Source organism: Xiphophorus maculatus, chromosome 3, assembly GCF_002775205.1.
Source record: "Xiphophorus maculatus strain JP 163 A chromosome 3, X_maculatus-5.0-male, whole genome shotgun sequence".
Lineage (NCBI taxonomy): Eukaryota > Metazoa > Chordata > Actinopteri > Cyprinodontiformes > Poeciliidae > Xiphophorus > Xiphophorus maculatus.
Window position 1 is genome coordinate 7346335 of NC_036445.1, and position 21879 is coordinate 7368213.

The following is a 21879-nucleotide window of genomic DNA, read 5'->3' on the forward strand; positions in this document are numbered from 1 at the left end:
GTTGCTGTGTGATATATGAATGAGAGAGTGAGGAGTCTAAACAGAAGAGTGTTTTCTTTTCTTTTCTCTAAAATAAAGTTTAGGACAAGTGAGTGGAAGAGCACGTCCACTCAAGTGAGTACTAAGGTTGAGTTAATCAGTGTTTAACTTACTTTCCTTCATTAATATGAATTTTAATTTTTATAATTCCTAAAAAATCTAATTTTGACTGTATCTCTAAGTCTAGGCATTTATTGTTTCATTTATCGTGATAAATCTCTTATCAAGCTAAGCCTTTGACTTTTTGTTGTTACAATAAATTTCAATGAATGTTGTTTAAAACACCCAAAACTTTTATTTTTACTATTTTTAAACACTGTTTCTTCAACAGAGGTGTAAAAATTTCATTTTGATTGCCTTGCTTTATCGTATCGTTTATCATTTATCATGATAAATTTCTTATCCCGATAAGATTTTTATTTATCGTTGTGATGATAAATTCTGATTAATGATGTTTAAAAATCCCTAAAACAGTCCCTATTGTCAGGATTGTAGTTTTTACTATTTGTAACCACTGTTTGTTCAATAAAGGTGTATCAATAAATATCAACAGACATGAAAATAGCACTAAATGCAGTTAGTGTTTGTGTTTTAGTGCTACAAATCACACTTTTTTATGTGATTGTTGTCCAACACAAATTGTTTTTTAAGAGAAATACATGTGCTTGTTGGAGCATATTTACAAAAAAACTTAATAAATTGTTCTTATTGTCTCTTTTATTGCTATCAAAATAATACCACAAAGTAATGTGATAAAACTCTACATTCATATCACCCCTATTTCTTTCATTCACATATTTTTTCATAATTTAGTTATTCTAAAGAAGTTTTTAATAATGTCCTGGGTAGGACAGTCTCGACATCAAATAAATTGTCCCAGAAATTATTACGATAAATAATAACATTGTCATTTTGAGACCATTTTAGACTGATATAATAATAATAATGACATAATAATGCAAGCAGATCATCTCAAATATATAAAAAACCTCTCATTTCTAAACATAAATAAACAAAACAACAATTATTCAACTGGATTATAAGTCTCTGTAAACAAAATTACGATAAAAAAAATCCATCATTCAGCTTTGACAGGGAAAACAGGCAAAAGTGGCAGGCAGTGCAAAATAACTACTTTGTATTGGGTGTCAAATGTTTGCATTATTTTTCAAAATGTCAACTTTTCCACAATATTAACGATTATTATTCATCTCATTTCAACTTATCATGGGATTGATTGTTGCATTGCTTATTGCGACAGGCTTAGTCACAACAATTTGTTGACTGTAAAAAATGACTGAGGAAAAGTTGAATAAAAAGTTGACCATTTGGCTGCAGCTGCATGCTCTCCTACCTCTCTTGTGGCAGGCTTTCAGCAGGTGGCCAGCGGGTTTGTACGGGATCCCGGCGAGCTTGGCCCCGGCGCTGCCCAGCCTGGCCCGGCCCAGGGGGCTGCCGTTCTGCTCCAGCCGGGGCAGCTTGGCCGGCGGGGCCTTGGCTTCGGCCAGGCCGCCTACCAGTAGCTCCGAGTTCTCCTTGCCCAGACACGACTCGCTGAGATGGTCCATCATCCTCAGCACCTCAGCTCACTATCACCTGGGGAGGGATAAACAGAAAAGAAACAAAGGACATCAGCGGCTAATTTTTTGGATCATTTATGAAGGTAATCTAATAAAGCTGCTGGAATGTTCATATTTTTTAATGGTGTAACGTTTACGGCTGTCCCGCCGGATACTCTTGAGGGAAAAAAAGGGGTAACGAAGGTAGAATTTGTTGTGCAAACACCTGACATTGTTCTTGGTTGCATGCAGTGAAAACACACAAGGTTCTGCAGAGCGTTGCAGGAAACTAACTCAATTCGGTGTGTGAGTCATTGCTTCGTGTGGCTTCATGCTGCAGCTCGGAGGGCAAAGGGAGGCGAGAGGCCGCGCCGTTGCTCTGGTGCGACAGACATGTCGGCTGCTCAACAAGTGTGAACTTTATTAATAGGTTTTTTAAATGAAAGCGTTAATTTTAAAAACACAACAGTAACATTTACGAGCCTGGGACGGCGGGGGGAAAACAAACAGAAAACAAAAAAAAAAACGTGGCTCGAGGAAAGTTCAGAACAGGCGACTGCTGACTCATAATCAGTCATGAAAATTTTGAACGTGGGGACGCTGCATCACCCACAGGTGCTCCAAGAGCTCGGATACAACTCAGCAGAATCGTGGTGAAAACTCAATGTGCCGTTTGTTGAGGTGGAAACGTAATGGTGCGTGCAGGTTAACGGGAGCTGATGGACGTGAGCTGGAATGCTCAGAGTGAAAAGGGCAAAATCATCCACCCCCATGCAAAAAAGATCATGAACTCCCCCATTCATAGCATGCAATGAGGCAAACTAATATGAGGAGGGAGGGGAGGAGGACAGAGAGGAATCCAAACCCGGATGCCGTCCAGATCCAGGTCAGGATTTTTAAATGACCTTAAAACACAAAACAGGAGCAAAAGTTCAAATCACATTCTAATAAAGTGGATTAATGCAGAAATGGAGTGGAGTGCACTGAAAACTGCATGCAGAGTTAAAAAGAAAAGAACAACAAATAAAATAGTGCAATAATTCAACCCTGACTTATGAATCTCAGGTTTTCAGGGAGTTGGTTGAAACTAAACGATGCCTTTTTTCACCTGACAAGTGGCTAATAAGCTTTATAACAGGTTAAAACATTTTAAAGCATTTTTCCACCGTGCGATTCACTTTTCTGGTCTACAAGCAGCAGCATTTTTGGAGAAGCTGCGACTGACTCATTGACTTTTATTGACACCTGTAAAGACAGGAAAATAAAAAGTATACAACAGCTGATTTCCTTCTCTCTTTTTTGGCAACGTTTGGACACAAATCTGTTTTATTTTGTTGGGGCTTTTTAAAACATAAATAAAGAGATAATTCCCCTCTATTAGTCTGAGTCTATCAGTGCATGCCCTATGCTCGGTCATGTTGAGATAACACACCAACCTGAATCTGAGAACTTCAGCACTGGAGAGCATAAAAAACCGCCTGGAAAACGCGTCTCCTTCAAGTTTAGCCAGTGTAGAAAAATATTTCTTTTTTTAAAACAAACAAAAAAAAAATTAAAACAAAAAACAACACAACAACTCCCGGGTCCTCTCCTCAGTTGGACTCGCTCTCCGTGTGCATGACAGCGGGGAGGTCGTGCTAGAATCAGTGTTGAACCAGACGCTTTCTCCGGCTCTTCTCGGCAGCGCAGCGGACGAACAACAACAACAACCCGGCGTCTGTGTGCCACTGCGAGGGACGACGAGGTCGAGATGGACCGCGACGGGCGAACATTGGCGAGCGGTGCTGTCTCTCTGCGCGCGTGCCGGAGCCCCTGAACGTTAGCTAATTCCGTCCAGCCGGAGGAAACAAACGGCAGAAACAACGGAAAGCGGTAAAACCGGCGACATTTAGCGTCACAAAGTGGAGCGGGTTTAGCCGCCTCCGACCGCCGCTGCAACGGTTACAAGTCGAGAGGCGACTTCGGCTCTAGTTCCGCTCCGCGACATCCAACACCGCCGCCGAGCAGTCCGGATAGCAGCCGGTAATAAACCCTCGATGTGGACGGATACGAGAGCAGCCCCGGCGGTAGGGATAGTAGGAGGCGTCCTGTCTGTTGGATGGGGGATTGGCGTCCGGACGGAGCTCCTCTTCTGTTTCTCTTTCTTTCTTTCTGTCTCTGCCCCTCTCACTCCGTCTCTCCCTCTCTGTCCCCATTAAATTATTAGTTGTATTGACTCATCACTCCCCCCCTCACTGCTCTGCTCTCCTCGCTGCTGCCTGCGCTTTCCCCCTTTTTCTCCTCCTCATTTCCAACAGCGTGGCGGAGGAGGGGTACATTTATTTCTATATCGTTATTTGGGGGGGTGAGAATCATTATAAAGCATGAAGCAGAGCCAGGGTAAGGTATTAGCGAACTACGCGGCCGCTTAGTGACCCTCAGAGGCCAGAGGGGGGCACCCAAGAGCACTTGAATTCTTCCAAAAACATATTTTATTACATATTTGTCGAAACTGTCACTCTGTTGCGACCATATGGCATGAGACTGTGAAAAAATTTAGCTCCTCTGCCTTCAGTGTTATTGATAAATAACCAATCAGAGCCAGGAGGAGGGTCTTGGTACTGTCAATCACTCTTCATGTAGCGCTGCAGCTAGCAGAGCCTCAGGCTAATTAGCATGGCTAGCAATGATAGTGGTTTGCTTGTAACTGTATGTTGTTTCTCTGCCATTAGCATATTGAGCAGCGAGTACAGGAGATTGATTGACAGCACTAAGTCCCGCCTCCTGGCTCTGATTGGCCGTTTTTGGTCGGAAGTGAAGCATTTCTTCACCCAACAATAGTAGCTCAAAGAGAGGATGGTTAAGATTGATCTTTTCACAGATTATCTGTCTCATATTTTGCCTTCAAAACAAAAAACATATTTCTACAAGTTACATATTGAAGCTTTAAAGGAATAACTCACATTTTTAAAGAGGGCTTTTCTTAAAAAGGTTTTGCAGGCCTGGGGCAGGGCCGGCTCAAGCCTTTTTGGGGCTCTAAGAGGATTTTCATTTAGGGCTCCACAAACCAACATGTCAACACCAGATGCTTTATCATTGCTAAACTATTCAATGTGTGTAGCATGCCTGCTGTCATGAGCATCATTAATATTTACTCTACATCACCAGTGTTATTATGGCTGTTGATTTTAACCTTACATGAGTAGCAAACAAAAAAATATTTGGACTTTGAAATGGAGTGTGGTGTTTAAGTGTGTCAAATTATTTTAACTATTAAACAGTAACGTCACCTGATACAAGCTAAATCTACAGTAAACGAGTTAATCTAAGTCATTCATAAATCTGTTACAACAGCAAGATTATGAAACCAAAAAAGAAAGTCCACTGCCTGAGAAGTAAGCTAGCAATATTAAAGAAAATAAAAAAAGCAGAATGACAGACGTTAATTTAGTCCAATCAGGTGCCGTCCTTGAGAAACTCCTTATTTTGGAAACACCTACTTTGTCTGCAGACATGCTTCTTTAGGTCTGAGTTAATTTAATTTAAAAAGTGAAACTTCATTATCATATCTCAACACTTTTTTTGTTCATTATATTGTATTATAATTTTGAACAAAACTTTAAAAACCTTATATTAATGCAATGCACTGTCAATCCAGAATCTGTCCTGGAAGCACGATCCGTACCATCAGCTAATTAGCGCGTGTGCTAAAAGAAATACTTCTGGTAGTGTATTTTTATTTGTTCTGGTATTTTACTGTAATAATAAAAATAGTGTATAATTTTTAAAAATAACAAAACATTGAAATAAAAACTGTTTAGTCGTATTTCAGTATAGAGCTTTGACTATTTTCCGAAAAATAAATCAGGTAAACACATTTGCCCATGCACAATATTGAAACATTAGGAAAGATGGAATAATAAATTAGTGTTTCTTATGAAAACATGGGATATAGTCTTGTACAATAAAACATTTAGTTAATCTAATAAAAGATCTGTTATAAAAATAAACGTCTTTTTTTGTTCATGATCAGTCCACTAGGGGGCGCATTGACGCAAATCCATAAATCCTTTCTAATGAATTATAATCTTCAAACTAAATTCAACAACTATTATTCTGTAAGAGAATTATAACATTATCTTATTGTCTTCTCTTATCGTGTTTTAAATAACATAGATAAATATGGTACACTTTGTTGATGTGAATTTTAAGAACGATCCATAAATATTTCTTTTAGCGCTTTCTGGACAGATCATGCACTCAATATTTGTTGGAGCCATTTTTGCATGAATTCATAAATGCAACATGGCGTGGAAGCGACTAGCACGTAGCAATGCTAAGGTCTTAAAGAAACCCGCCCAGGTTGAATTAATGGCGGCCTTCACCTCTTCTGCATTGTAAGTCTGCAATCTTTCATTTTTCTCTTTATGGTACCTCATAGTTTCTCTGTGAGGTTTATGAGGTCAGTGAGCTGGCCAGTTAATGCAACAGTCATTAAAGCAGCTACTGGTACTTTTGGCAGTCCTGCTGGAAAATAAAATCAGCATCTCAATACAGTCAGTGGAGGGACAGTTTGAAGTGCACAGAAGTGGTTCCAGAGACTCCTCTGAACTGAGGATACAATGAAAACACAGTGGAGCAACACCATTGGGTTACACTGCTCCGCAAATCCCCACTGAAACTGGAAAATTTCACACTGGATCTCAAGCAACTTGGGTCCAGTGCCTCGCCACTCTTTCTCCAGACTCTGGGAACTCAAAAGGAAATGCAGAGTTTTACTTCCAGTTCGGTTCAGTCCTTTTTCCTAGATACATCAGAGTGGTATGGCGCATGAAGCTACAGTCCACAATTTGTGAATCTCAATCAAATTCTTTAATGGGCAGTGCTTCATAATCCTCTACCACAGTTTTTCCTTCCAGTAAGCTTTCCACCAATATGCTTGAATGATTTTTTGTGGCATACCATCATGCCAGATAATGGTTTTTCTGTAAGCCACAATGTAACAGAGTTCAGTTTTTTATTGGTACTATGCAATATTTAATTTCTGAATTTAGGGTTTTCATTAGCTCTAAGCTATAATCTTTAAAATTAATCAAAATAAATACCTAAAATCACACTGTATGAGTTTACATAATTTACTTTATGAATTCAGACTGACATAAATTAACGGTTTTTTCCTGATATTCTAATTTACACGCCTTTACGTCTTAAAGTAATTTTCTTACAAGGTTCTGTTAAACGTTTATGAGCTGTTATTATCTTCCCTGCAGTAGATAATTCTTATATATATATATATATATATATATATATATATATATATATATATATATATATATATATATATATATATATATATATATATAGTCCAGAAATGTGCAGTCCTTGGCACAGCCAAGATACTGCGCAGAACCCTCAAGCTCCCAGGCCTCTGGTAGAGGACCCGAGCTCAGAGGATAAGAACCACCCGCGGTGGGTGAGAAGGGAAAAATTTTATATATATATCTGGTCTATATTTAGATTAATCTACCTGACCGAAAGACAAAGTGTGCATTCTACAATCTAGAAACAACTAAAATCACAAAAATGTCCTTCTTTATTAATCTTTCTACTGTTGTCATATTGGCATCCAAGCAGCTGATGATAATTTACACATGAATTTGAGTTAGGAGGCAGTGTGAATGGAATAATCTTCCTATTTGAAACAAATACTCAGAATGTAAGAGTACTGGATTTCCAGTTAAAGTCTGGTATGAAAGTAAAGCAGAGAAAATTAATTATTAATTTTTAAACTGCCTTACTTTTCTTTAGGGATGTTTTTCTGATTGGTGATTATTTGTTCCGTTCTCAGTTCATGTTTCACACAGGCAGAATATTGGCAGCGCACCACCTCCAACCTCCACTTCCTGTCTACATAGTTCCTGGTTTCGCACACTTGACACAGTGAAATGGTTCTTGAAATAGTTTTCCAATAAACTACTAACACGTTTTTGAGATTAAAAGTTGTTTTTCACACAGTAAACATAACGTTTGGTTTTACCCACTTTCCAGATTAGCACTTTATTCCTTATTTATCTAAATAATTAGGCGTAGGAAGCTACACACTGCAGAAAACATATTAACTGCTTTTGTGAGAAAGCAGCTAATCCAGAGCTATATCTGGATTTTCTAGTTTAATAAGAATAAGCCTGACTTTTAATTAGCTCATAATTTTGAGTTAAATATATTTAACATTTTAAACAGTTTTAAAATGTTAAATATTTTTTTAAAGCATGATGACCTAAAATTACTAAGGTTTTATATTTGCTCAAGTATTGAAACTGAAATGTCGTCTATAATCTAATTGATTTTATTTAAATCAAGCAATATTTTGCTAAAATAATGAAACATCAATTAATGCATCTTTAAGAATGTTATCATTCACATTTTTACACAGTATTATGGAAAAATATAGAAGAAACACCCACTAAATTTAGTAGACAATTTAAAGTTTTTAATGTGGAAACTTAAAGTTTCTAACAAGCTAGTATTCTCTGTTTAATTAGTCAGGCTCTCTGCTCAGGTAGCCAGGCCAGTGCCTATCTGGCATGTTGCTACTAAAAGGAGTAACGTGTGTTTATATTTTCTGACGGGACAAAATTACACAAATTTGTTTGTCCTGTAAGCGTGGGGAAAAAACAAACTGTCTTTTTCTAAATTGCTGAGATGCAGTGTTTAGCTAGTAGAGGCGGGCAATATGACAAAAACATTTTTGCAACATTTTTACAGTATAATTTATGTCTTTCTAAGTATTTTTTTTTTCAGAAAAGGAATCCGACAGTGATAATTCAAATATATTTGCATTGCACCGAAAGGCTAGTTTTCATCCAAAACAGAAAACTCTATTAACTTAGTTTAATGTGATATATAGACTACAATTGTCTTTGGTTTGGAAGATCGTTAACTCTTTCAAAAGCAACACAATCAGATATCAACTGCCAGTGGTAAATATTAAATGAAGGATTGTCTTAATTGTAAATAAGCACGTTAAAATAGATTTTTTCAAGAAGGTTTATCTGTGATTAAACCAGTTTTGCACACGTGATTATAAATAATATAAATATGTGAGCATAGACTTACTACAGTATGCTCTGACATTTCACAACATGTGAATCATCGCTGAAGGAATTTTAATTATGGCGGCTACTTATAACTTACAATAACACAACATCCTGATCACAATTACATCACACATTCTCCACAATTATTATCTGACTTTTCTGCGATGTTAGTGCCAGAGGAAAACAATCAAAATAACGCTGAAAACATAGACCGCCTTCTTTCAAATGCCACTCTGCTAAGGTTAGCTAGCCTGCATTGCTAATGGTATTGCATGGACATAAGCTGGACGGACAATTTTAGTCGTGTTAATTTTGTTCCCTATTTTCACAATAAAGCTTTTAATAATATTTTATGAAGATCTTCACTTCTGAACAAGTACAATGTATTAAATTCCTTATTTTGCTTTATGTAAAATTTCAGTTGCGTTAAGCTGCCTTAGCAATCAGCTATCACAAGGTGGATTCATACACAAATTATGCAATAAACACTCTCCGTAGTTTTGCAATTATGTTTACGTAACAGTACTAATCTAATAGTTTCTAAAAAAAATGTTAATTAGTAATTTATTTGTTACTTGTAGCTTAAGAGTTAAAGCCGAAATTCACTGCTATCTAACTAATTAACTATAAAACAATTAGTATGAAAAGAATGCATGACATAAAAGTTGCATGACTTTGTGTTTTTATGACGTAAAGCATTTTGAAATGGCTTGTTGCTAAAAATGTGCTATACAAATAAAATTTCAGATTGATTGATTTGATTGAAAAGAACAATTGACAACCAATTAAGCTTGGTGGCACTGTGGTGGCCAATTCAATGGTTCCCTCGCCCCCCATATAACCTTTGTCCGCCCCTGGAAGAGAGTGAATGTGTATGTGAGAAAAAGAGACCAACAAACCCCCATTTGTTTGGACATATTTCTCAAAATGTCGAGTTAGAAAGAAAACACATTTCACTCACACATACATAAACAACTATAAAACCCTACACACACGCACACACACCCCCGGTGTGATTTCAGACTCTGCACACAGGAATTTTTAATCAGCTTGATTAGAGTGAGGCGGTCCTGCATTTATTAGTGGGCAGCAGCACACAGATGCTCTCACACACACACAGACTCCAAATACCTCAATCTATTAAGGCTGTGTGTTATTTTCATGCTTATGTTTCATTCAAGCATTTTTCTACTTTTATTTCACCTGCATTTATTGTGCAAAAATGGCAATAAAACAGATTTATACGAGCCAAACATTGAGGAAAATGAGCCACCTTAAAGCTACAATACATATTTTATATTTTGCACAAATCCAACCTTATGCTTACGTGTTATTGCATTAAAAGTAAGTAAGTTAAACTTCCTTTCACGCAAACATAACACCTTATAAACTTTAACCTGCGCTCTCCATTATGTTAAAGTAGATTATCCCAAAATATAAGGCAGGATAATCTCTGTTGACGTTGTCAACAAAAGTCTGAACTGTCAAACATTCAGAAGGACAAAATGTTCAGCGAGCAGCTGGACGTTGATGTTGTTACTTGTGCAATTATTTCAGAAGCCTCAAAAAAGTTAATCTGTTGAAACAGACAACAGTAGCACTGATATACTGTTTGTATGTAATTAAAAGGTGGGTTTATAATAACGGTTTACTGTGGGATTATTAATGCTGAAGATGTGCATGCACAGGTGAGAAAAAGCATCTAAAATGTTGCTTGTTATGTGTTCTTATGATGTCATCCAAATCTGTAACCCATGTAAGACGAGTGCGCTTTCCTCCCTTAATTGCTGCAACAAATGAGAGGTGAGAAGCCGCTTCTGTCCAGGTCGCGTAAGAACAAAAACAGGAAACCAACACAACACAGGAAGCCTGCGCACCTATTGCAGCGTCAGAACCAGAGGCTCTGAGGCGACCTCGCAGGTCAGGCGGGTACGAGCCGCTTCGCACATGTCAATAAATCTTTGCAGGGCACAAAACGAGACCTGGGTGCGGGGGGGCGTATAAATCAACTCAGAACGAGGAGGAAGCGCTTGAGTCAGTGAAGAAAGGAACGTGACATGATGACTTTTAAGAAAGGCGGTCAGTTCTGGAGTCGAAACTTAGACTTAATTTGAAAGAGGAACAGGTACGGCAACAAGATGCAGATAAATGTGAAACCAAATCATTGTTCCACTCACCTCTACTGTGAGGTCAAAAGTTTGTTCATCTGCAAATATGTATGTAAAAGGCAGAAAGAGGCCGGCAATTTTAAACGGAAAAACTACAATGTGAAACTCACCTTTCGGACCCGCGATGGAACAATGGAGTGGTTGACACCTGGTTCAGTGTGAAGTTTTGAGGGGGCGTCTGAATTTAAAACGGAGACCTACGATTGTGGCTTCCTTTGAAAGGAAATGGAAGGAAGACTTTTTTTAGACCCCCTCCTGACCAAAATGTCTACAGTGACGAACCGAGGCCGCCACACAGATTCACCGATCAATTCTTATCTCGACCATGCTCAGGGTTTTAGAAAACTGCCAACACTGTAAGCTAAACAAAGCTGTGGTGTGCAGTGTGGTTACACAGCTCTGCTGTGTGCCGTCGCAGACCAGAATCAGCTCGTTTTCAGCATCGGGCGAGACATTTCGATCAGAAAAATGAGCAATTTCAAACCTAAAATGTAAACAAGGTTGAAGCTCTTTCAGGAAAAAACATCTACATATAGCTCTGAAAAAATACAGAACAACAGCAAATGTTTAGTTTCTCTGATTTTTGCATTTTTAGGCATTTAAGTAATAAAAACAGGCAACAATTCTTCCAAATTTCACATAAAGTATTGACATTTTTTTGCAGATTGTGACAAATAGACTGAAATAAGTGGTGGGCAGTATGGACTTAAAGTTTCATCACGATATTTTGTGGTAACAATAACAACAATTTATTACTTCTTTTTTGAGTCTGACTGCATCTCAGCATTCAAAACCCCACAAACACAAATTCTGCTCTTGAGAAAAATTGTAATGCTCTTCTTTGTTCCTAAACTCCTCACAATTATTGATATTTAATAAATAAATAGTGGATAAAATAGTAAAACCAACACCACAGATACTTTTGGGGGTTCTTGAATATTAGCTGGAATGTATTGTAACAATGATAATTCAAAAATCTCATCATGATAAGAAATTTATCACAAGAAATGACAAACAATATGATAAATTCCCACTCCTACCTCAAACAAAAAGCAAATATCACAACAATAATTACTTAACTTTGCTTTCATGCAGCTTTTTTTTTTTGCATATCTGCTCCAGTTAACCTTGACATGCAGCGCCGTCACGCTCTCTGCATCTCCTGCTTTGCGGCACCTCGACTTTCACAGCACTGCTGCAAAAGACATTATGCATCTTCACATGTTTTCCCACGTTTGACGTCTTCTGCAGGTTTTTCTCCCCCCCACCCGTCTCACGCCCCCTTTCCTCCCGGCCACTCTCGGTAACCGAGCGACGGTGAAAAGCGAGCCATTGTCGACAAATGCTCTTTTTCTCTCTGGCATGACGCAAACCGCCGCAGTCATTTTCCACAGCGATTGTCGGGCGCCATCAGAGAGAGAGCGCCGATAACCCCTGCCAGGCCTTGGCACCAGCCAACAGGTGCCGCCACTGCCAGGCGAGGCTTTGGCACCGAGCGCGGCTCGCGGAAACCCTCTGACATCCAGAAGGGCACAGATTTGCACTGAATGCACCACTGAATCAACACTGCTGATTATCAATTAACATATAGCGGGTTTTGTGTCTCACAGAAAAGAGGAGCAAAAAAAATGGGCTTTGAAGCAGAGAAAGCTGGTTTTAAAACATACTAGTCTTGTGCTGTCATAATCATGTTCTGAATGCAGATTTAGCTCTGTTCTGGGTGGCTTTCTGCAGGCCTCTGGACTGCGCAGGCAGGATCTTTTTTCTTCTTTTTTTCACGCCTGATGGCCACATTTGTAAAGATGTCATGAGAAATCACAGAATATCTGCACCACCTGCAGAGTGTGCCCTATCAAAGGTAACGCTTATCTGTGTATCACATTTGGCCTGCTGGGTAAAAGCCTCACGTTTACGTCTCATTAAGCCCATTTCTTTAAAGAAGACACCAACAATCAGCACACAAAGGGGGGAGAACGTGACTAAGAAAACACATCACAGTTGGCTCGGCGTCGAGGAGCGTCTTTATTTAGAGCGTCACGCGAACCCGAGCCGCCGCCGCTCGCAGCACGTAGGTGTCTGTGATGTCTTCATGCTCGCCACTTGTGATGCCTCTAATGGGCATTAATACGATTATTTGCCTCCTAATACAAATTAGTCTGAGCGGCAAACACAAACAGCATGGGGGCTAAGCTCCGCCACCGGTTTCGACTCTGAAGCGTCTCCCACAATAACGCAAACATAATGGTGTTATTTATTAGAGGCTGCGGAGGATTTTAATAAATCTGTCGAGGAATGTGTCAAAAAGACGCCTCTGTGAGTGGGTGCGCAGACGAGCCTCAGACAGACACTGAAAGTGGAAATAAAGTCAAATAAAACTGAACAAATTGGGTTTTTTTCTCTCTTTTTGAGGAAATTTGATCTAGAAAAGTAAAAAAGAAATCCCATAAAATTCAGAATTATGAAAATAGTAATCCAATTTGTTCTTATTGAAATACTGGCATTCACTGCACTGCAAAATCACAAAGTCTTACAAAGTATTTTGCCTACTTTCTACTGCAAATATATTGTACACTTGAAGTAAGACAAAACTGACTTAGAAGTAACTTTTCAGTAAGATATATGAGTTTGGTTTAAGCAAATAATTCCTTAAAATTGATTTTAAAAAATACAAGTTCCACTGGCAGATTATTTTACATAAAACCTGGGAAGAATATTGTGAAATAATCTTCCTGTGAAACCATCAGTATTAAGGAATTATTGACTTAAAAAAGCTCCAGTATCCTGCAGGAAAGTTACTTTTAAGTTAGTTTTGCCTTATTTCAAGTGTACTAAGATATTTGCACTTGAAATTAGACCAATAATACTTGGTAAGATTTTGTGTTTTTGCAGTGCGTCTTCTCAGAGAGGTCTATAAAACTCCCCAAAAATTATAAAACACATTTATCACAACTTCCTTTATATGACTTTACATGCAGATAAGCAACTAGAACCATCTGAAAAGAAAGTGATTTTGATCATTTATGTCTATGCTGCTGTGTTGGAGGAGGCAGAAAAGAGGAACAGGGGGGCATGATGAACCGAGAGTCGGCTCCTGAGTCTTTAATTGTTTTATAATCACATGAAGAAGACATAAATAGCAAGTGGTCTCCTCCTCAGGTCAGCTGACATTAAGGCCTGACGCCGCTCGGCCTCCGCCTGCACCAAACACCAAAACCGTTTGCGCTGGAAGACGAAAAGACAACAACACCGTTCTCACACCGCAAACACTCTGCTTCTCAACAGTCACCCCCCTTTAAAGTGCGCGGCGTGCACTGTACACGCTGCAACTCCCACGCATGTACACGAACATCCGCTCGGCTCCGGCGTGCAGGCTGCGCTTCGCTTCGCCTCGCCTCGCCTCTCCGAACGCCTCAAAACTCCCCACGACTCCTCTGAGATCAACCTGTGTCCGAACCGGCTCTCGCTTTATTAGATTACAGAACCAATTAGCCGCCAGACAATCAACAGGCATCAGAGGCGGAGCAGCTTCTTTAACAGAAAATTACTTTTCTGCCACTGCAGCCCGGACAGGCCGGCCTTTCACATGACCGAATAATCAAACTCTAATTTTTGCCTCGTGGATCGCAACAAATAAACAATTAATAGAGCCAGACAGGCGGTGAAGGGAGGGGAGTGTTTGTGTGCGTGAGACAGAGGATGAGGAGCTGGCTTTGCGAGCGAGGGGTCAGGAAGGTCAACATGTCCTGCTGGGGTTTTTTTTAAACAGAGCAATCCCAATTGAAAGAGTTGCAGGTGAACCAGGAAGTGACGCCTGATAGAAACCGAGGCAAGCTGCTCCTAATAAGAGTCTCTTTCTGAAAGATGCACCTCTTTATCTGTGTTTTCTCTGTGCAGATTTAATCCCTCGTCACAGGATAAATCATCCATCCCCTGACGAACAAAACAGTTGTTAAGGCAAAGTGTGTGTGTCAGGCGGAGAGAATACAGTGTGTTGAAATTGTTTCATTGGGGTACGTGGGTGGGTATTAACAACCTGATCTTAGCGGGATGCGCTTTCCTCCAAATCGCTCCTTTTTTTTTTTCCTCCCCCAAACAAAGGATTCTGGAAAAACCTACACAGATTGGATAAAGACAAGCAGCACAACAAAAGACAATGTGGTTTAAAAAAAAAAAAGAAGGGAAAATATATACGGTGGGACATGTAATGTGATTTGAATCGTGAAAAACTTGCACGCACGCATCTTTTAATTGCAGGAAATAAGAAGCAGAGAGAAAAGAAGGCGAGCAAGAGAAATGTCACTTTGGAAGAGCGTGACGAAACCGAGATGACGGACTCGGAGCGCGACTCGCCGAGCCCATTCTGAGGACGCCGAGACAATGTGAGGCTTTTATCAGCAGGCCAAGGAATCTGGATCAACAGTATGCAAAACATACACCAAAATAAATGCAACCAAACATGTTGCAACAGCATAACCTCGCTCGTTTTTTATACTTCCTACAAAAGAAAAGTTTGACAAAATGAGCTGCAGCTCCTGATGCAGTCAGGGTGGCATGTCTGTATCTGACAGCAGAGCTGCTGCTGGTGTTGGGGGGCCTGTTGGTATCTTTCTTTATTTTCAGCCCAGGAATGCAGCAATCACTATTAACTCGCCAAGTGCCAAGCTTTTTTTTCCTTCTTTCCCTTCTCCACAAACTAGCTGCAACATGCCGCAGATGAGGTTTGTGTGAAGAAAATCATTGTTATCTTTCTCCTCTATTAGCAGTCTGACAGAGTTGTTTTACACTGAGGAGCGTGCACGCACCGAATCCCCAAAGAGACACACATTTAACACAAAAAAAAGAAAAAAAGAAGCGAGACAGGCCTCTTATTTACTGGCGACAGTCTAATAAATACACTTGCTGGCGGCTAAAACAGGTATTTACTTCACTCCCTACCGCAGGTATAATTTCACTGTTTGCTGAGCTGTTATTTTGCCACAGCGATAATTATCGAGGTGGCAGAGAAGGACAATTAATGGTTTTAGACGAGATATCAGCCTCAGCTCTAAAATCTCTGCAAACACCAGAGAGATGAAGGGGAACATGGAAGAATTTCAGGAGAAGTCTCAACTCAGAGAGGAAGATGGAGGCGGAAATTTAGCATTTTTTGTTTAAGCTTTTTCTTCTCTCTCTTTTTTTTTGGCTTGTTTGAGATGCACCAACCATTTGAAGTGGGATCAGAATCGGCTTTTAAAATACTGAACAATCAGTTTTTGAAAAAGGAACAAATCACAACCAGCAGCATGTATGCTGATGCAGGTTTTAATTAAAGGAGAATCAAATAAAGCTTAGAAACATATCATTTGATGCATAAATCTAGATTATGCATTATCTTCATTACTTCTAATAAACAGCATGTAGCTCATTTCTTTTCTCTTTAACACGTCAAAATCCTTAGAGGAGAAAAAAATCCTGATCCACAAGTCAAACACATATTTTTAAAAATCTAATTTTCCTTTTTTATATCCATTAATTGCATAAGAAATGTAAGTTTTCTGTCTGTAAGCGCAACAACTGACAGCATGCACTTTAAGTTTGACTAAAACCACATGAAACTGGGGAATATAAGACAAGTTTTAATGATTTAATTAAGAAATTGTTTCATTTTTACTGATGGATTCTAAACTATTCTAAACTAATTTTAAGTCTACTTTTTAGGAACTGCAACACATCAAGCATAAAAGGAAAAAATATACTGCAGGTTCTTTTTTAAAAAAAAAATAAAAGGATTACACTCATGATAGATTGATTACAGTTTCCCTCATTCAAAACCAGAATAGCAAATAAAAACAGAAATCAGTTTTGGCCTGGAAAACCCAGATTGGTGCAGCTCTACTTCGAGGTGAGAGTTTGGGAACAAACAAAAACAAACAAAATAAAACAGAAAACAGAACCAAATGCTGGGTTTTTACATTTTTTGATTGGTTTTGCGTTCACTAATTGGTCCCTCGTGATCACGGGGACAGAATTCATCGTCTCCTCTGGAGCTCAGCAACCATCAGATGATCCCCAAAGAACGCGGTCCGAACCGATCCCAAACGCTGGCTGGGATTACGACTGCACAAACACCTCGGTTCACATCACAAGCTGACTTCCTGCTCGTACACTACTACGCTACAGTAAATGCAACGTGCTCTGGTTTCGATTAGTCGTAATGAAAACAAAACCAAGCCGGTGAAGAACAAAGGTTGTACCTGCGAGTTAAAAGAAAGAAAGAAAGAAAGGTGGAAACCCCGCAATTGTTTTCCGAAATCAGTCTGCTGACTGTAAATCACAGAGGGGTTATTGTAAGAAGAGAAACGGGATTTCATCACACGGTTAATAAGCTGTGACAGATGTTTTACTCCCCACCGCCGCCACCGCCGCATCATTGTGACCTGGCAGTCATGTTCAGCCATCCTCATGTTCTGATTCTTATCATTCCTGCCAAGCAAGTTTACAGATTTCGCCAAGCATGTTGACGTGTCCGCCTGGGGACACGTCTATCTGCGTGTGCGTGTGTGAGAAAGAGATGTATCTTTGTGCCACTTTCCCGACCACAAACTGATAAAAAGTGGTTGAAGAGGAGCTCTCTCTCTCAAAGCCGAGGAGTAATACTGAGAAGTTGTTCTTCTCGAGGCTTTTCGCCTTTGTCAGAAGACTATGTTACAAGAAGTGACACTTGGCAAGCCTGAGACAGGAAAAGGGCTGTTTATGTTGGTGTGTGTGTGAATCGCTGTTCTCAACGGTACTGACCAGATAAGCCGCAGCACCTTGAGCTGCCAGAGATCTGCAAAGATAAAAGGAGAAAAATCACCGGTTCTTCGCCATGATCCATTTTCTCACATGCAAAAGAAAGTGCCAGGCTTTGTCTCACCGGTGCACGTTCACTCGCACGATTGTTCATAAAAATCCCCGACTAATAACCCAATCTGACACATCTGCTCGGGCCTCTGAGTCATCGGGTCAAACCTGCATTTCTGCTGACGTCTATTTATGAGCGATCTTGATTAAGCCAGTGGCCGAGCCGCTGCCTGTGTGAAATGTCAGCTTTTTTTTTTGTTCCTTTTCTCTAAAGGAGCAGAGTGAAACCTTTAAAAGGCTGCAGACCACAGAGCAGCGGTGCCCACGCACAACATAAGACGGCAACACACACTCCTATCTGCCTGTCAAAAAAAACACACACAACCTGCACAGCGTTCTGGTTGTTAATTCATCCGCACAGCCACAGAGGAAGAAGCAGCTTCTCTGCATCTAACTGGACTCGCTGACACCAAGTCAGACTGAAAAACTTTTACTGCTGTGACATTAAATTAACAACAGTTTGACTCAAGCAGCAAAGAGGAAAAAGTGAGCAGAGGAGAAACGATGAGGTGAGTCCAGGATGCATAAAATGTAAGTTGTAAATGCAAACATTTACTATCTTTCCACATAAATACTGTTATTAGTTTTCTCTTTGCACATGCATGTCAGTATGCTTAAAGACAAAAATATCAAAATATCCGTCACTTGTTTGATCTTTTCCCCCAAAAAAACTCCATATTAGTTTTACAACCGACTTGATTCAATAAAATCTCTTTTGAAAATGTAAACATCAGAATCCCTCCTCTCTTTTTTACGAACAGCAGCATCACTTCTTCATCTTAAAATTCAAAATTTGACTCGTTTTGTCGCAGAACAGACGATTGAGATCAAACAGCATCTGAAAGATTTCACGGTTTTTCAGTGGGAAGAAAATCAAAATATGGAGAAAAATTATTTTAGGATCGTTTTTAAAGCGAGGCGGAAACATGAGGTGACAGGTGTGCAACATTCACCTGACTTTAGTCAACTTTTACCAAGTTTTATGGCTTTTATAACTTTTTGAAACAGAAATGTTATCCTCTTATAATTTTTATTTTATTCTTTATATTGAATAAAATTTGATGAATGTGCAGATATGTCGTTTCAAAACATCCACCTGCCTAAATAAGAGAATTTCAGTGAATACATTTTAGATTTTGTAAGAAAATATGCGCAAAAGTTGATCATCCTCATTTAAAGGAGACGCACCTTACATGTTTTTCTGGTTGTTTGTTTATTGTTGTTTTTTTCCTGATGATGAGACTTTAAATGACCCCCAATCAGCTGAGGGCGGCCATGTGCGGCTGTGTGGCTCCATACCTGTAAAGTCAGCAGCCGCTCGACCTCCTGTTTTCCATCAAAAGTTGAACAGCCTCCCCGTTTCAGCGCTCCACCGCGGCGAGAGATCCAAAAATAGGCGACAGCTCTGTGGGAAGAAAAGCTGCTCTGAAAAGTCAAAAGTCCGACGGATGAGGAGGAGAAAGAGGAGGAGGAGGAGGAGGAGGAGGAGGAGGAGGAAGAGGAGGATGTGGAGGAGGGGGGTGGTCTTGTGGAGACCGCACAGGCGGGGAGAGGTTGAAGTTGAAGGAGCGCACACGGAGCGCAGAAAACGCGAGCAACCGTGCGCTGCGGGCAGCGTGGGTGAAGTGGAGGAGAGGAGAGAAGAGTGGCGGCATGTGAGGAAGGAGGGCTGCTTTGAGATGAAGGGGTGGCAGGTAAACGCAGCGCCCCTCCCCGTTCGCATGATGCTCAAATCGATGATTTGCCAGCTGCGGCGCGGCTCGTCTCATTGCCCCACTTTGGTATCCGGGGACGCGAGGGGAGAGAGAGCGGCGCACTCACTCACTCACTCACTCACTCACTCACTCACTCACTCACTCACGTCCATTCTCACATTTACACACCACATGTCTGCATGTCAAGGAGAGGAGGAAGGTTGAATCAACAACAACAACAACAACAAAAAGAAAATAAAAATAAATCCTGATAAGATTTTGCGCACACCTGAGCGGAACCTTCAGCCATCTCCGGTGCAGGAAAGAGCGCAAAAGTGCGTGCAAATAACTTTTTAGTTACAAGTAGTAATAATAATAATATTAATAATAAAAAAAGCATAAATGTTTGCGGTTGCCTGTTTTAATCTCATTAATTTCGCCAGTTTGAACAAAGCTTTTAGTGGGGAAAATATCCCGATTAATATTCTGTTTATTCTGCAGGAAACATTTCAGATGCGTCGTTACTGAATTCATCAGCTGTTGCCTTTTTTCCCTCAAACCTGCGGGCCGAGCAGCAAAAAGTAAAACCTCTAAAAGGTCATTACAGACAGGCGCGGGATTACTAGGTTTTTAATGTATATATTTGTATATTTATTATTTTTAAGAACTGTTTTTAACAAAAAGGTTCAGAGAACAGGTGAGATAAATATGTTTTTTATTATTATTATTATTTGAACAGATTTCCAGAGCTATAAATGGACCGATTTCGGAAAATAAAAGAAATTCCAAGAATTGAGCTTCTGTAGTTAGTAGGGAGATTCTGAACTATCGGGGTTGTAAATTAAATTGTCTCCATTTTAACTTCATTAAGATGAATCTAATTTTTCTTTTCCTAATTTCCATCCGTATTTTTTTCCACAATAATCCTCTTTATATAAGACTCTCCTTTTTTTGTTTAGGTAAAATCTTGAATGAATTTCTTCTGCGTTGTCTGGGCTTCTATTACATATTATTTAGTTTTATTTTCTTTAAATTTGTGCCACGCTTTGGAACTTTTGCGCGCATTCCCGTGCGTGTCTGTGCGTGCGCGTGGATGCTTTTTTCTTTTCTTTTCTTTTTTTTGCGTGGAAATGATTGACAGTTTGCATCTGTGCGCAGGCCAACTGCTCCGCAGTAGCAGGTGTGCAGGAGCCCACAGGTAACGCAGCTGTTTACCTCCAGTACGAGCGCGTTTGTTTTTTGTTTTTTTTAGAACAAACAACACACTGATCCGTTTCTGCATTCACACTTAATTTACACTTGGTGTTAAATATAGAATTAGTGAAGCGGAGAGGGTTTTGGTTTGGACAATATTTAGATTTATTTTTATTTATTTTTTGGATTCTTGTGCTGAGATTATTTATCAGAGGAGACGCGGAGACTCTGGAGTCCTTATCGTAACTGATGTGTACAAATAGTTCTCAGAAAAGTTCATTTGTTGTGGTTTTGGGACTCCACAAAAGTTTCACTATGAAGTATGTGAGATTTGCATTAAAAGAGACGGAAAAAAAAAAAGAGAGAGTCTTATCTCCCTCACACACACCGAATCTCTGTGAATGATTCACAACCGCTTCTCTCTCCTGGGAGAGTCGAAATGGGAATTGAAAAGTTCCAGTAAAGAGATTCAGATTTGCTTTCTGCGTAATTATAAATTCATGGTAAGTTGGGGATGTTTTCATCGCGGATGACAACAGCTGGTGATTTTCAATGCAGCCTCTGATTAATGCAACAATTCAATGTGGGTGTGAGACCGAATGTCACCACCAGGGGGCCCAGTGAGCCTCATTTCAGCAGAGTGAAAAGCGGAGGGCAGCTAATGGTGACCCCTCCTCTCTATCCTGTCTCTTTAAGACTCTTTAGAGACTCCAGTTTTGCGTTCAGGTTTACTGCGTCAACACTTTTCATCTAAACCCAACAAACCCTGAGCTTTGCCCTCCAAACACAGCCGGCTTTATTAGACGTGCCAGAGCTTTCCGAATTCAGATTGTTAATGCACATTTATGTTTCTGAAGCATAAAGACGGCTCGATAAAGCACTAAAACAAACATGTGTGAAGTGTAAACAAATCAAAGCAGACCTTGAGCTGAGACTTTTAATCATCTGCACTTTTTTTTTTGTTCCCACTGTGAAAACAATAAACAGCACTTGGAAAATTGCAAGGGTTATACACCCCAGAATTAATTTTTCCAACCCATAACTAAATAGAAAGACACGGCTCTCTCTCCATCAAGTGGGTATATTTTAATTACAGGCTATTGACTACAGAAAGTAATTTGTCTCAGAAAGATGCCCAAGAGCTACAAGACAGACGTCTCGTCTAAATGTGGAATGCTCCGTCGCTGTTTAGTTGATCTGGTTTTGTGGTTTGCCTCTGCAACTTTCTTCTGCAGCTCTTTTGTAATTATTCTGCCTTTAAAGCTCA

At 39.8% G+C, this 21879-nt stretch overlaps 1 protein-coding gene across 7 annotated transcripts in view; it reads right to left on the bottom strand.

Annotated features, from left to right (window-relative positions):
- Positions 1-19381, bottom strand: part of LOC102218176 (DNA-binding protein SATB1) — an 83261-nt gene extending 63880 nt beyond the window's left edge. For 4 of the 7 annotated variants that reach the window (XM_023331302.1, XM_023331303.1, XM_023331301.1 and 1 more), the window contains exons 1-2: positions 19024-19381; positions 1394-1635 (exon numbers count right to left, since the gene is read on the bottom strand). In XM_023331302.1, coding sequence (XP_023187070.1) covers positions 1394-1610 — 217 coding nt within the window. In that variant the 5' untranslated portion in view covers positions 1611-1635; positions 19024-19381. Of the gene's footprint in view, positions 1-1393; positions 1636-3034; positions 3885-10952; positions 11067-17616; positions 17651-19023 lie in introns of those variants that run through there. The other 3 variants (XM_023331299.1, XM_023331300.1, XM_023331298.1) reach the window with 3 other exon arrangements.
- Between the last annotated feature and the right edge of the window lie 2498 nt (positions 19382-21879).